Consider the following 12,625-nt stretch of genomic DNA (forward strand, 5'->3'; position numbering starts at 1 on the left):
ACACATACAGGCTCTCATGAAAACACATCAGACTTACCTGTGCTGAGAAGATCCACACGTGAAGTAAAAAAGCCTGATAGACTTAATCTTTGAGTACAAAGAAAACTACATTGAAAATGTATTGACTGTTGAAGATGTTTATGTTGTTATTGATTGACTCTGATTTTGTTTAACCCCAAAGGGGGATGTAATGATCAGTAACCTGTCATTCTGGGATGGTACACTAGGTCGTGCTGTACGTATATAAGAGTGGGCTACCCACAATGCACTAGGCTACCCACAAGGCAGCAGTCAAGATGGATGCCTCTACAGATACTGTACCTAGTCCACATGTGCTGAATAAAGTGTCTAGCAAAAGCTAGCTGTTCTTAATAAAAACGACTAGTTATAAATGAACATAACACCTAGGATGTAGATTATCAGGCCCTGGGAATTTATCGGCCTTCAATCCTGTCAATTTCCCTAACACCATTTCCCTACAAATACTGATTTCATTCAGTTCCTCCCTCTCATTAGACCCTATGTTCCCCGACATCTCTGGGAGTTTATTTGTGTCCTCCTTTTTGAAGACAGAACCAAAGTATGTATTTAATTGGTCTGCCATTTCTTTGTTCCCCATTATAAATTCCCCTGATTCTGACTGCAAGGGACCTACGCTTGACTTTACCAATCTTTTTCTCTTCACATATCTATAGAAGCTTCTCCAGTCAGTTTTTATGTTCCCTGCAAGCTTACTCTCATAATCTATTTTCCCCCTCTTAATTAATCCCTTTGTCCTCCTTTGCTGAATCCTAAACTGCTCCCAATCCTCAGGTTTGCTGCTTTTTCTGGTCAATTTATATGTCCTCTCCTTGGATCTTATGCTATCCCTAATTTCCCTTGTTAGCCACGGTTGAGTCACCTTTTTTTGTAATGCCATACAGGGATGAACAAATTCTGTAGTTCATCCGTGCGATCTTTAAATGTTTGCCATTGCCTATTCACCGTCAACCCTTTAAGTAACATTCCCCAATTCATCCTAGCCAACTCACGCCTCATACCATCGTAGTTTCCTTTATTTAAATTTAGTACCCAAGTCTCTGAATCAACTCCTTCACTCTCCATCTTAATGAAGAATTCTATCATATTATGATCGTTCCTCTCCAAGGGGCCTCGCACAACAAGATTGCTAATTAATCCTTTCTCATTACATAATACCCAGTCTAAGATGGCCTGATCTCTAGTTGGTTCCTCGACATATTGGTCCAGGAAACCATCCCGTATACACTCTAGGAATTCCGCTTCCACAGTATTGTTACTAATTTGGTTAGACCAATCTATATGTAGATTAAAGTCACCCATGATAACTGCTGTGCCCTTATTGCACGCATCTCTAATTTCCCATTTAATGCCATCCCCAACCTCAGCATTACTGTTTGGGGGTCTGTATACAACTCCCACTAACGTTTTCTGCTCCTTGGTGTTTCTCAGCTCTACCCATACAGGTTCCACATCATCAGAGCTAATATCCTTCCTTACTATTGTGTTAATCTCCTCTTTAACCAGCAATGCTACCCCAGCGCATTTTCCTTTTTGCCTGTCCTTCCTGAATATTGAATACCCCTGGTTGTTGAATTCCCAGCCTTGGTCACCCTGGAGCCATGTCTCCTTAATCCCAATTATATCATATCCGTTTACATCTATTTGCACTGCTAATTCATCCACCTTATTACGAATGCTCCTCGCATTAAGACACAAAGCCTTCAGGCTTGTTTTTTTAACACTCTTAGACCTTTTACAATTATTGTTTACTACGGCCATGTTTGATTTACACCCTTGATTTCTCTGACTTCCACTTTTGCTTTTCTCCTTCCTGTCTTTTGCTTCTATCCTTGCTTCCCTTTCCTCTGTCTCCCTGCACAGATTCCCAACCCCCTGCCATTTCAGTTTAAACCCTCCCCAACAGCACTAGCAAACACTCCCCCTAGGACATCAGTCCCGGTCCTGCCCAGGTGCAAACCGTCCAGTTTGTACTGGTCCCACCTCCCCCAGAACCAGTTCCAATGTCCCAGGAATTTGAATCCCTCCCCCTTGCACCATTCTTCTAGCCATATATTCATCTGAAATATCCTTCTATTTCTACTCTGACTAGCACGTGGCACTGATAGCAATCCTGAGATTACTACCTTTGAGGTCCTATTTTTTAATTTACTTCCTAACTCCCTATATTCAGCTTTTAGGACCTGATCCCATTTTTTACCTATACTGTTGGTACCTATATGCACCACGACAACTGGCTGTTTACGCCTCTCCTCCAGCATGCCCTGCAGCCGCTCCGAGACATCCTTGACCCTTGCACCAGGGAGCCAACACACTATCCTGGAGTCTCATTTGCGGCCGCAGAAACGCCTATCTAGTCCCTTTACAATAGAATCCCCTATCACTATAGCTCTCTCGCTCTTTTTCCTCCCATCCCATGCAGCAAAACCACCCATGGTACCAGGAAGTAGGTTGCTGCTGCCTTCCCCCAATAAGCCATCCTCTCCAACAATATCCAAAGCGGTATATCTGTTTGAGGGGAATGGCCACAGGGGACCCCTGCACTACCTGCCTGCACCTACTACACCCATTCCCTTCCTGTCTGTGCAGCCTTTACCTGTGGTGTGACCAGCTGATTAAACGTGATATCCACGATGTCCTCAGCATCGCGAATGCTCCAGTATGTATCCATTTGCAGCTCCAGTGCCGCAATGCGGTCTGCCAGTAGCTGCACTTCCCGCACACACGGTCATCAGGGACACAGGAAGTGTCCCTGATTTCCCACATAGTGCAGGAGGAGCATACCAAGGGGGCCGAGCTTTGCTGCCATGACTTACCCTTTAATTAATTTAAATTAAATCAATACCACCAATTAAACTACAATTAAATGATATACTCAAGGGCCCTTGTTTCCTAGCACTCCCCGCTACACAACAGAGACCTTAGAAACTATAACCACAAAATTAAGACCTTCTAAACTTTATATAACTGTCAAACTATATAGTATAAATACTCACCTGGCCGTACTCACCCAATCAGCTGCTTCCTCCTGCCCGCGTCATGTTTTGAATCGTGACGTGGCTCTGGAGCGCCACCGCCAGTCTGTGAGATTGGTAAGACTGTGAAAAAAAGCCTGCGAAAGTGAGTTTAAATACTCACTGTACCGCCGCTCTCTCCGCTCCCGACAATGGCCTGTGAAAAAATGCCCGCGAAAGTGAGTTTAAATGCTCACTGTACCACCGCTCTCTCCGCTCCAGACTCTGGTCTGTGAAAAAAAGCCCAAGAAAGTGAGTTTAAATACTCACTGAAACTCTGCTCTCACCGCTCCCGACAATGGCCTGTGAAAAAAAGCCTGCGAAAGTGAGTTTATATGCTCATTGAAACTCCGCTCCCGACAAATACCCATTTATTTCTATTTGTGCCGTCAATTCATTTATCTTGTTACAAATGCTGCGTGCATTCATATAAAGAGCCTTTAATTTTGTCTTTTTACCATTTTTCCCTACTCTGACCTTATTTGCTGGTGCACTCTTATGTTCGTATGCTCTGTCCCTTCCTGTCACACTCTGCTTATCATAACCCCTGTCATAAATCGCAACTTCTACAAGAAGTAACTCAGGAAGTACTACTGAACGGCCAGCTGAGGGCACCGCCCGAGGAGTATAAATCCTCGGGCGTGGGCCCACCTTGGCCAGAGACAGTCTGGAAACAGGAAGCTAGTGACTACTAACTAGACCTCTATGTTTTGTTACAAATCGATTAAAGCCTTGCTTTATGTACAACCAAGTGCATAGTGAGTCTTTATTACGTCAACCCCTATCGCTATCCTGCACTATTGCCTTGTCCTTTCTCTTTAACTTTCTAAATTTCCCCTCACCTGAACCCTCCCCCCCACTATTTAGTTTACAGCCCTTGTTATTCAATTCGCCAGGACACTGGTCCCAGCCTGGTTCAAGTGAAGCCCGTCCCAACGGAACAGCTCACTCTTTCACCAGTACTGGTGCCAGTGGCCCATGAATCGAAACCCATTTCTTCCACACCAACCTTTGAGCCATGCATTCAACTCTCTGATCTTATTGATCCTATGCCAATTTGCTCGTGGCTCAGGTAGTAATTCTTTGTGGTTCTGCTTTGTAATTTAGCCCCTAGCTGCTCATACTCCCTCATCAGAATCTCTTTCTTAGTCTTACCTATTTCGTCGGTACCTACGTGGATGACGACAATTGGGTCCTCCCCTTCCCACTCCAAGTTTCTCTCCAGCCCCAAGGAGATGTCCTTAACCCTGGCACCGGGCAGGCAACATAGCCTTTGGGACTCGCGCTCTCAGCTGCAGAGAACAGTATCTCTCCCCCTAACTATACTGTCCCTTACCACTACTACATTCCTTTTTACTCCCCCAAGTTGAATGGCCCCCTGTACCACAGGTCTGTGGTCAGTTTGCTCATCCTCCCTGCAGTCCCTGCTCTCGTCCACACAGGCTGCAAGAACCTCATACCTGTTGGACAAGTGTAAGGGCTGAGGCTCCACCAATGCTACCTTTGGATTCCCATACCTGCCTCACCCATAGTCACACCCTCCTGTCCCTGACCACGGCCCAAGTTTTAAGTATTTAACCTAAGGGGTGTGACTGCCTTCTGGAACAAAGTGTCCAGGTAACCCTTCCCCTCCCTGATGAACTGCAGTGTCCGAAGCTCGGACTCCGGCTCATCAACTCTGAGCCGAAGTTCCTCAAGCTGCAGACACTTACTGCAGATGTGGTTGCTGTGGATCACACTGGGATCTCCAGCTGCAACACATTGCCTGCCCTGCCACCTCTATTGTATTTTATATGTGGGAGTCCTTGCATCTCATGCCTTCCTGAATGAATGACTCACTCCTCATGCTGACCCTCTGCTAGCTGATCTTTTCCTTTCTGTACCAACCAGGTCACTTCATTTTCACTGACTGACGTCGCCCTCTCCCCTTCCCCCCACCCCCTTCCCCCCACCCCCCTTTTCCCCAAACCCCCCTCCCCTTTCCAAACCACCCCCCCCCTTCCCCAATACCACCTCCTCAAACCAAAGACACCGGTAAGCACCGGTTTTCCTGCTTCCTTATCCCCCTCCCCATACACGTTGCTTATCTCTATTATGTTGACAGGTGATCCTTTGTGGAGCCGGTGAGAATCTAGTCTGGGGGGGGGGGAGGGGGGGGTGGATGTGTGGCGGTAGTGGCAGCAGGCCAGAAGAAGCATTCCTGCTGATCCCAGAAATGCTGTGAGCAGTTTTTTCTGAGTGGCTTCCAGTGGTCCCTTTAACCCGCTCACCACCGATATAACTGTGGCACATGCTCCACCCAACCATACCTCAAAATTCACTTGGTATCCTACGTATGTCATAGGACCCCAATTTTCACACTAAAAGTGACCTCCCACTTGAAACAGGCGGGCTCTCTGGCCACCCAGCTAAAGGCTCCTACCAAGAGTGTGGCAGCTGGAATGCCAGCATAACCAGGGCGGTAAGTGATCTGACACCAGTTTCAGGCCATATTTATTTACAAATTTGTGCATTATATGAACAGAAAGAAAAATTGATAACTGAAAGAGCACCTCTTTCTGAAGTCTTTTATTGGCTGACATTACTAAGCACTTTTCCTCCAGTAGTTGCTTGTTGATGTGCTGAAGTTTCTTCAGTTCTTTGCTGAGCTGATTGAGATCATCATCTTTTTCAGCCAGGAGAGCTCTCAGGAGAGCCACATGACTATCTTGGCTTACACCCACTTCTGTAGCCTGAAAGCAAAAGAAAATGCATTCAATTTCTGGGAAAATAAGTCTGCATATTCCTTTAATTTTGACAATCATGTACAATATATATGAACACTGTAGTATCCCAGATTGGTTGCTGCATTTTCCCAGAGAAATCAGCTAAGTCTCCTGACCCTACTGAAAAATGCCTTGTACATGGGTGTCAAATGGGAGACTGGATCAAACTTGGCTGTGCTGCATTAATTAGAGAGACATCTTCCAAGAGTTGCTCAATCATGAAATGCAATTATATGAAATTTAAACAGTTGCATTGTGAACTTTTGCTATAACGAGAGACTGCCATTTTAAAATATTTGCCAAGACTGCAGATGGTAATTTATTTTTCAACCTGGAATGTAAATTTCAGATCAATTTAATACAATGAGGAAAAGGAAAATTTAGCTTCAATGCATCAGGTAAGTAAGTCACCAGGCACAAAATTTGAGGTGATTGGTTCTGTGCAATGTCTGATAAACCAGTTTTAACATATAAGCATCCTGTAGAGACACGAGATTGGAGAACACAGTCTGCTATAGTTTATTAATCTTGAATCTTTGTTGATCTTGATTAGGGGATGAAACAAGCAGTAAATAAAAATGGCAGATGGTGTTACAACGTATGTTATCCTGAGACTGCGATCAGATCATCAGCCATTCAGTACAGATTTTTAAAAACCCTACAAATACTGGAAATGTTATCATTGAATATTCTCCTTGTTAACTGACTAGGATTTTCTCTCTTATTTTCCTTCTATTGCTCCTACACGTGGAAGTCTCCCTCTATTTCTAGCTCACATACTCTAACAATACGGATCAAAATATAAATAAAGATTTAATGGCATTTTATATATACAAAATCTGTGTCACATGATTCTATCCAATGCAATGACTTCCTTCCACTTGCTGGCTGTCACACATAATCTAAGGTGCCTTTGCAAATTAACAAATAGATTTTAAACTCTCCTTAATCTATCAGAAGCAAGGCGTTCATCATTGTGGTTCTTCCTGTTGCAGTATGTCCTTTATTTTGTGTCTCCGAGTGAACAAGTATAACAGCATCAACACTGTGCAAACGTTTTCAACTTTTCAGAACTGCTGCTATTTTATGCTAATGACTATATTTGATATTTTCTCCACAGAAAGCCAACTCTTCACAGACAACCAAAAAGATGAACCTTGCATTTATATAACACGTTTCATATCCCTTGAACACTCCAAAGCACTTTCAGCCAGTTAAAACTTTTGGGGGAGAAAATTCAGTTGTTTGCGCCTCCCGTTAGCGCCTTAAGAGGGCGCCAATTGGGGCGCAAAGCAACTAGAGGCTGGGCGCGGCGATGTTTGCGCCGCTCACGAAATTAACTAGACATTTTGTGGCGGCGCTAAACACTTCTGCCACAATCTCCTGCGCCGGCAGATTGTGACGTCAGTCGAGTGCGCAATGCCCCGTTAGCGCCCCGGACCAGATATTGAGTGGCGCCCCCTGCCTTACCGCCTGCCGCTAGCAACGACAGGTTGAAGGGAGCGTTATGCTGTCAGAAAGGGACTGGGGGAGCGCTATTTAAAGGCGACCGCTTCCTGCCTTTTTTTGTCAATGACATTTTTGCACCACGCAGTCTGAGAGAGAGAGAGAGAGAGAGAGAGACTTCTGGAGAGATTCAACGCTGTGTGAAGGAGTTTTGAGTACTGAGCAGCACTTTGCAGGTTTATTTTGATTTGCCCTTCCTTGCTTCGCCAGCACTCTGAGGTAGCGCCTCACCCTCGGTGTTTGCACCTTAAGACAGGTGTGAAGCACCTGATTTAGTGCTCCAATCACCTCCAGGGGCGATAAAAGCCAAGTTTGCTGTTGGAGGCGATAATTAGCGCCAGGCGCTAAACTTTGCGCACGGCCGATAACGGCGCCCCAAATGGGGCGATACTGAAATTTTTCCCCTTGAAACCTAGTCATGCAAATACAGCAAGTAATTAGTACACTGCAATGTCCCACAAACAGCACATGAAATAAATGAAAGGTCATCGACCTGAAACGTTAACTCCGTTTCTCTCTTCACAGATGCTGCCTGACCTGCTGAGTATTTCCACCATTTTCTGTTTATATTAAATGAAATAAATGACCAGGTACTCTATTTTGGAGATACTGGTAGATGCCAGGGCACCAGGAGAACTCCCTGCTCTTCTTTATGTTCACCTGCACAAGCAGATGGATATTGCTTTGACATCTAATCCAAAGGTCGGTACCTCCGGCAAAGCAGCACTCCCTCAGTACCGCACTGAAGTGTCGGCCTAGATTATGTATTTGAGTCCTGGACCAGGCTTGAAACCACAATTTTGTGATTCAAAAGTGCTACGACTGAGCTAAGCCGACACAGTGCTATGGGCCTTTTTTAGTTCAAGGGCTGTGGCTACCAACTTATTAGATAAGCATTTCACCTATGTATCCATACAAGATGCAAACATTATCTGAATCACCATGAAAAAAGGCAATTTTTATAATAGTACATTTAATATTTAACATAGATCTGCAAAAAAAACCACACTGCAAATAATCACTCTGTGGCAGTTTGTGGTGGACAATAAGGCAGCTTCAAACCAAAGTCATTTTTTTTGGATCAGGCTGCTTCAAGAACTAAGCATAGAATCATAGAAACATAGAATTTTACAGCACAGGAGGCCGTTCAGCCCACTGCACCTACAGTATCTCTGTGAAAGAATAACAGTTAGTTCCAATCCTCTGTCCTTTCCTCATACTCTTAATTTTAAAAAAAATGCAATTTTCTGTTAGTCTATTATGAATCTGATTCCAATACTGTTTCTGCTAAGGCAATCCATGTAACAACCCTTGCTAGTTATCAGCTTTTTCCCTATTTACTTTATTAAAACCCCTCACTTTTGAACACCTCTACCAGATCTCCTCTTCACCCTTTCTGTGTTGGTATAAAGAGCTGCAATTTCTCTAGTCCACCTTTGTAACTGAAGCATCTTATCCCTGGTATTGTCTTAGTGCATAATTTCTGTACCCTCTCCATGGTCTTGAGATCCTTTGTAAAGTAGGGCACCCAACAGAATGGAATATTTAACTGCAGCCTAACTAATGATTGGTATAGATTTAACATTATTGCTTTGCTTTTCTGCTCTGCGCCTTATTTATAAAACCTAGGATCCCATAAGCACTTAGAAAAAAGATTTAGCAATTTTAATGTGCATCTGAACCCCTCATTTCTCGTGCTCCTTTAAAAGTTTTACCATTGAGTGTATATTTTCTCTTATTCTACCACCAAGACGGATCACCTCACATTTCCCCGCACTAAATTTCATCTGATATCTATCTGGCCAATTTACTAATCTATGTCCTCTTAAAGTTGCTTGTAGTTCTCTTCCCAAATCTCCTTGTTTTTTGCCTTGTCTGCATATTTTGACACTCTGCCCCCTTATACCAGAGTCCAGACCATTTATATCTATATATATAAATCGGTACATCTGTCTGTCTGTCTGTCATCGCCTGTGTGTCTGTCGGGCTATGCGCTCAAAAGTTACAGGGCGTACCTACGCGCGCGTTACCTCCAAAGAAAGCTTACGCTTCCGAGACGGTTTTAAGCGTATTTACGTTTCGGCCGAGCTAAAATCCCGCCCGCGGTATCCCAAAAACCTTCAACGTTCCGCTCATTAGCATCTCATTATCCGCTCATTAGCGACAGAGTGACCTCGAGCTCGACCAATCGTACGCCGGGTTGCTGGCGTGTGCCGCCGGGCCAATCGGTGCGCGTGTGGCCGGGCCTTATCCTTCTGAACCGAGGTGAGTCGCCGCCATCTTGATTCCAAACTTTTCCTTTCTTTTTCCCGCTTTCTGCGTCTTAAAAAAAAACGTTGCTTTTAAAACACATATTGTTTTTTAAAAAAATGATTTAGAAAGTAATTAACTTATCTAATCTCATTAATTTTCCTACCTTTCCCCGTTTTTCCAGGTAGGCCTAGAAGCCTCGGCGTCTCCTCCGCACCCACGCCCGAGCTAGGCACCTCCCGGCCCCACTCGAAGGCTGGAGGGCCGAGCCTCAGCCCAGCGCCGCTAGGGTGCGCGCGCAGCAGGAGCTGAGATGCGCTGTCTCTCTCTGGCTCGGCCGGGGGGCGGGGCTTGCTGAGCGTCAAGCGTTACCCTGGCAACCCCGGCCGGCCGTCTCGCACAGCCGCAATCGGCGGTCTTCACCTCGGGGGGGGGGCCCTCGGGGGGGGGGCCGCGACCCTCGGGGGGGGGCCACGCGCGCAGCAGGAGCAGCTGAGATGCGGCGTCTCTCTCTCTCTCTGGCTCGGCCCGGGGGCGGGGCTTGGTCAGCGTCACGGTTACCCTGGCAACCGGGCCCGCCGGCCGAGCCAGAGAGAGACGCCGCGTCTCAGCTCCTGCTGCGCGCGCAATCGGCGGTCTTCACCTCGGGGGGCGGGGGGGGCGGCGCGCGACCCTCGGGGGGGGCCGCGACCCTGGGGGGGGAGGCCGCAACCCTGGGGGGGGCCGCGACCCTGGGGGGGGGGGGGCCGCGACCCTGGGGGGGCGCGACCCTGGGGGAGGGGGGGGCGCGACCCTGGGGGGGTGGCCCCCTGCCCTCCCTTCCCCCCTCCCTCCCCCCGCTCTCCCTTCCCCGCCCTCCCTCCCCCCCTCCCCCTCCCCTCCCCCCCTCCCCCCCTCCCCTCCCCTCCCCCCCTCCCCTCCCTCTCTTAAACATAGAAACATAGAAACATAGAGATAGGAACAGGAGTAGGCCATTCGGCCCTTCGAGCCTGCTCCGCCATTCAATGAGATCATGGCTGATCTTCGTCTGAGATCATAGCTGATCTTACCAGTTCAGTACCCCGTCCCCGCCTTTTCTCCGTAACCCTTAATCCCCTTAGCCTTCAGAAATATATCCAATTCTCTCTTGAAAATATTTATTGAATTAGCCTTCACAGCCCTCTGTGGCAGGGAATTCCACAGGCTCACCACTCTTTGAGTGAAGAAATTCTTCCTCATCTCTGTTTTAAATGATTTGCCCGCTATTTTTAGACTGTGGCCCCTGGTTCTGTGCTCCCCGGCCATTGGAAACATTCTCTCTGAATTCAGCCTGTCCAGGCCTGCCATAATTTTATATGTTTCGATGAGATCCCCTCTCAATCTTCTAAACTCCAGTGAGTACAAGCCCAAACTATTTAATCTCTCTTCGTAGGTCATTCCCGCCATTCCAGGTATCAGCCTGGTGAATCGCCGTTGCACTCTTTCCATGGCAAGAACATCCTTCCGCAGATGGGGCGACCAAAACTGTACACAATACTCCAGATGCGGTCTCACCAGCACCTTGTACAGCTGTAGTAAGGTATCCCTATTCCTATACTCGAACCCCCTTGATATGAAGGCCAACATACCATTTGCCTTCTTAATCGCCTGTTGCACCTGCATGCTCTCCTTCAGTGACTGGTGCACAAGAACACCCAGGTCCCTCTGCACTTCCCCATCTCCCAATCTATTGCCATTTAGATAATAATCTACCCTCCTGTTTTTACCCCCAAAGTGGATAACCTCGCATTTATCCACATTATAGTGCATCTGCCACGTATCCGCCCATTCCCCCAACCTGTCCAAATCGCACTGTAGCCTCCTGACATCCTCATCAGAGCCCACCCCTCCTCCTAGTTTAGTGTCGTCAGCGAATTTGGAAATATTGCATCCAATTCCCTGATCCAGATCATTTATATATATTGTGAACAGCTGGGGTCCCAGGACAGATCCTTGCGGCACCCCGCTGGTCACTGCCTGCCACTCCGAAAACGAGCCGTTTATTCCAACTCTCTGTTTTCTATCCGCCAGCCGGTTCTCTATCCACGTTAATACTTTGCCCCCAATCCCATGAGCCTTAATTTTGCATGATAATCTTTTGTGTGGAACCTTATCGAAGGCTTTCTGGAAGTCAAGGTACACCACATCCACTGGCTCTCCCCCATCTATTTTACCAGTTACTTCCTCAAAAAATTCCAGCAGATTAGTCAAACACGATTTACCCTTTGTAAATCCATGTTGACTCTGTCCGATCCTTTCCCCATTTGTCAAGTGCTCCGCTATTTTATCCTTAATAATGGACTCTAGCATTTTGCCCACAACCGATGTAAGGCTTACTGGTCTATAATTCCCTGCTTTCTCTCTACCCCCCTTTTTAAATATTGGGGTAACATTAGCTACCCTCCAATCCACGGGTACTGTTCCCGAGTCAATGGAGTTCCGGAAGATGATCCTTACAGCATCTGCTATCTCCAGGGCCACCTCCTTAAGTACCCTAGGATGTAGTTTATCAGGCCCCGGGGATTTGTCGGCCTTCAGTCCCCTCAACTTACCCAACACCATATCCCTAGAGATACTAATTTCTGTCAGCTCCTCCCTCTCATTAGTCCCTATGTTTGCCGATATTCCTGGGAGGTTATTTGTGTCCTCCTTTGTGAATACAGAACCAAAGTATGAGTTTAATTGGTCTGCCATTTCCTTATTCTCCATTATATATTCTCCCGAATCGGACTGCAAGGGACCGACTTGGGATTTTACCAGTCTTTTCCTCCTGATATACCGATAAAAGCTTTTGCAGTCTGTCTTTATGTTTGCTGCAAGTTTACTTTCGTATTCTATTTTCCCCTTCCTGATTAATCCCTTTGTCCTCTTTTGCTGTATCCTGTACTGCCCCCAATCTTCCGGTCTGGTGCTTTTTTTTGCCAGTTGATATGCCCTCTTCCCCCCAGTCACTCTCTCTCTTCCCCCCAGTCGCTCTCTCTCTTCCCCCCAGTCGCTCTCTCTCTTCCCCTCAGTCGCTCTCTCTCTTCCCCC

The 12,625-nt window shown here is 46.6% G+C and overlaps 1 protein-coding gene across 4 annotated transcripts in view; it reads right to left on the reverse strand.

Annotated features, from left to right (window-relative positions):
- The window catches only part of LOC147107483 (uncharacterized), a 106,151-nt gene that overhangs the window by 69,305 nt on the left and 24,221 nt on the right, over positions 1–12,625 (reverse strand). For all 4 annotated transcript variants that reach the window (XR_015080811.1, XM_086006551.1, XM_086006552.1 and 1 more), the window contains one exon: positions 5,606–5,785. Coding sequence is in view for 3 of the 4 variants with exons in the window: in XM_086006551.1 (XP_085862677.1) it covers positions 5,606–5,785 (180 nt within the window). In the remaining variant the exon portion in view is untranslated. The remainder of the gene's footprint in view (positions 1–5,605; positions 5,786–12,625) is intronic.

The sequence above is a fragment of the Somniosus microcephalus genome, chromosome 14 (genome assembly GCF_052327205.1).
Source record: "Somniosus microcephalus isolate GS21.2 chromosome 14, FLI_Smic_1.0, whole genome shotgun sequence".
Lineage (NCBI taxonomy): Eukaryota > Metazoa > Chordata > Chondrichthyes > Squaliformes > Somniosidae > Somniosus > Somniosus microcephalus.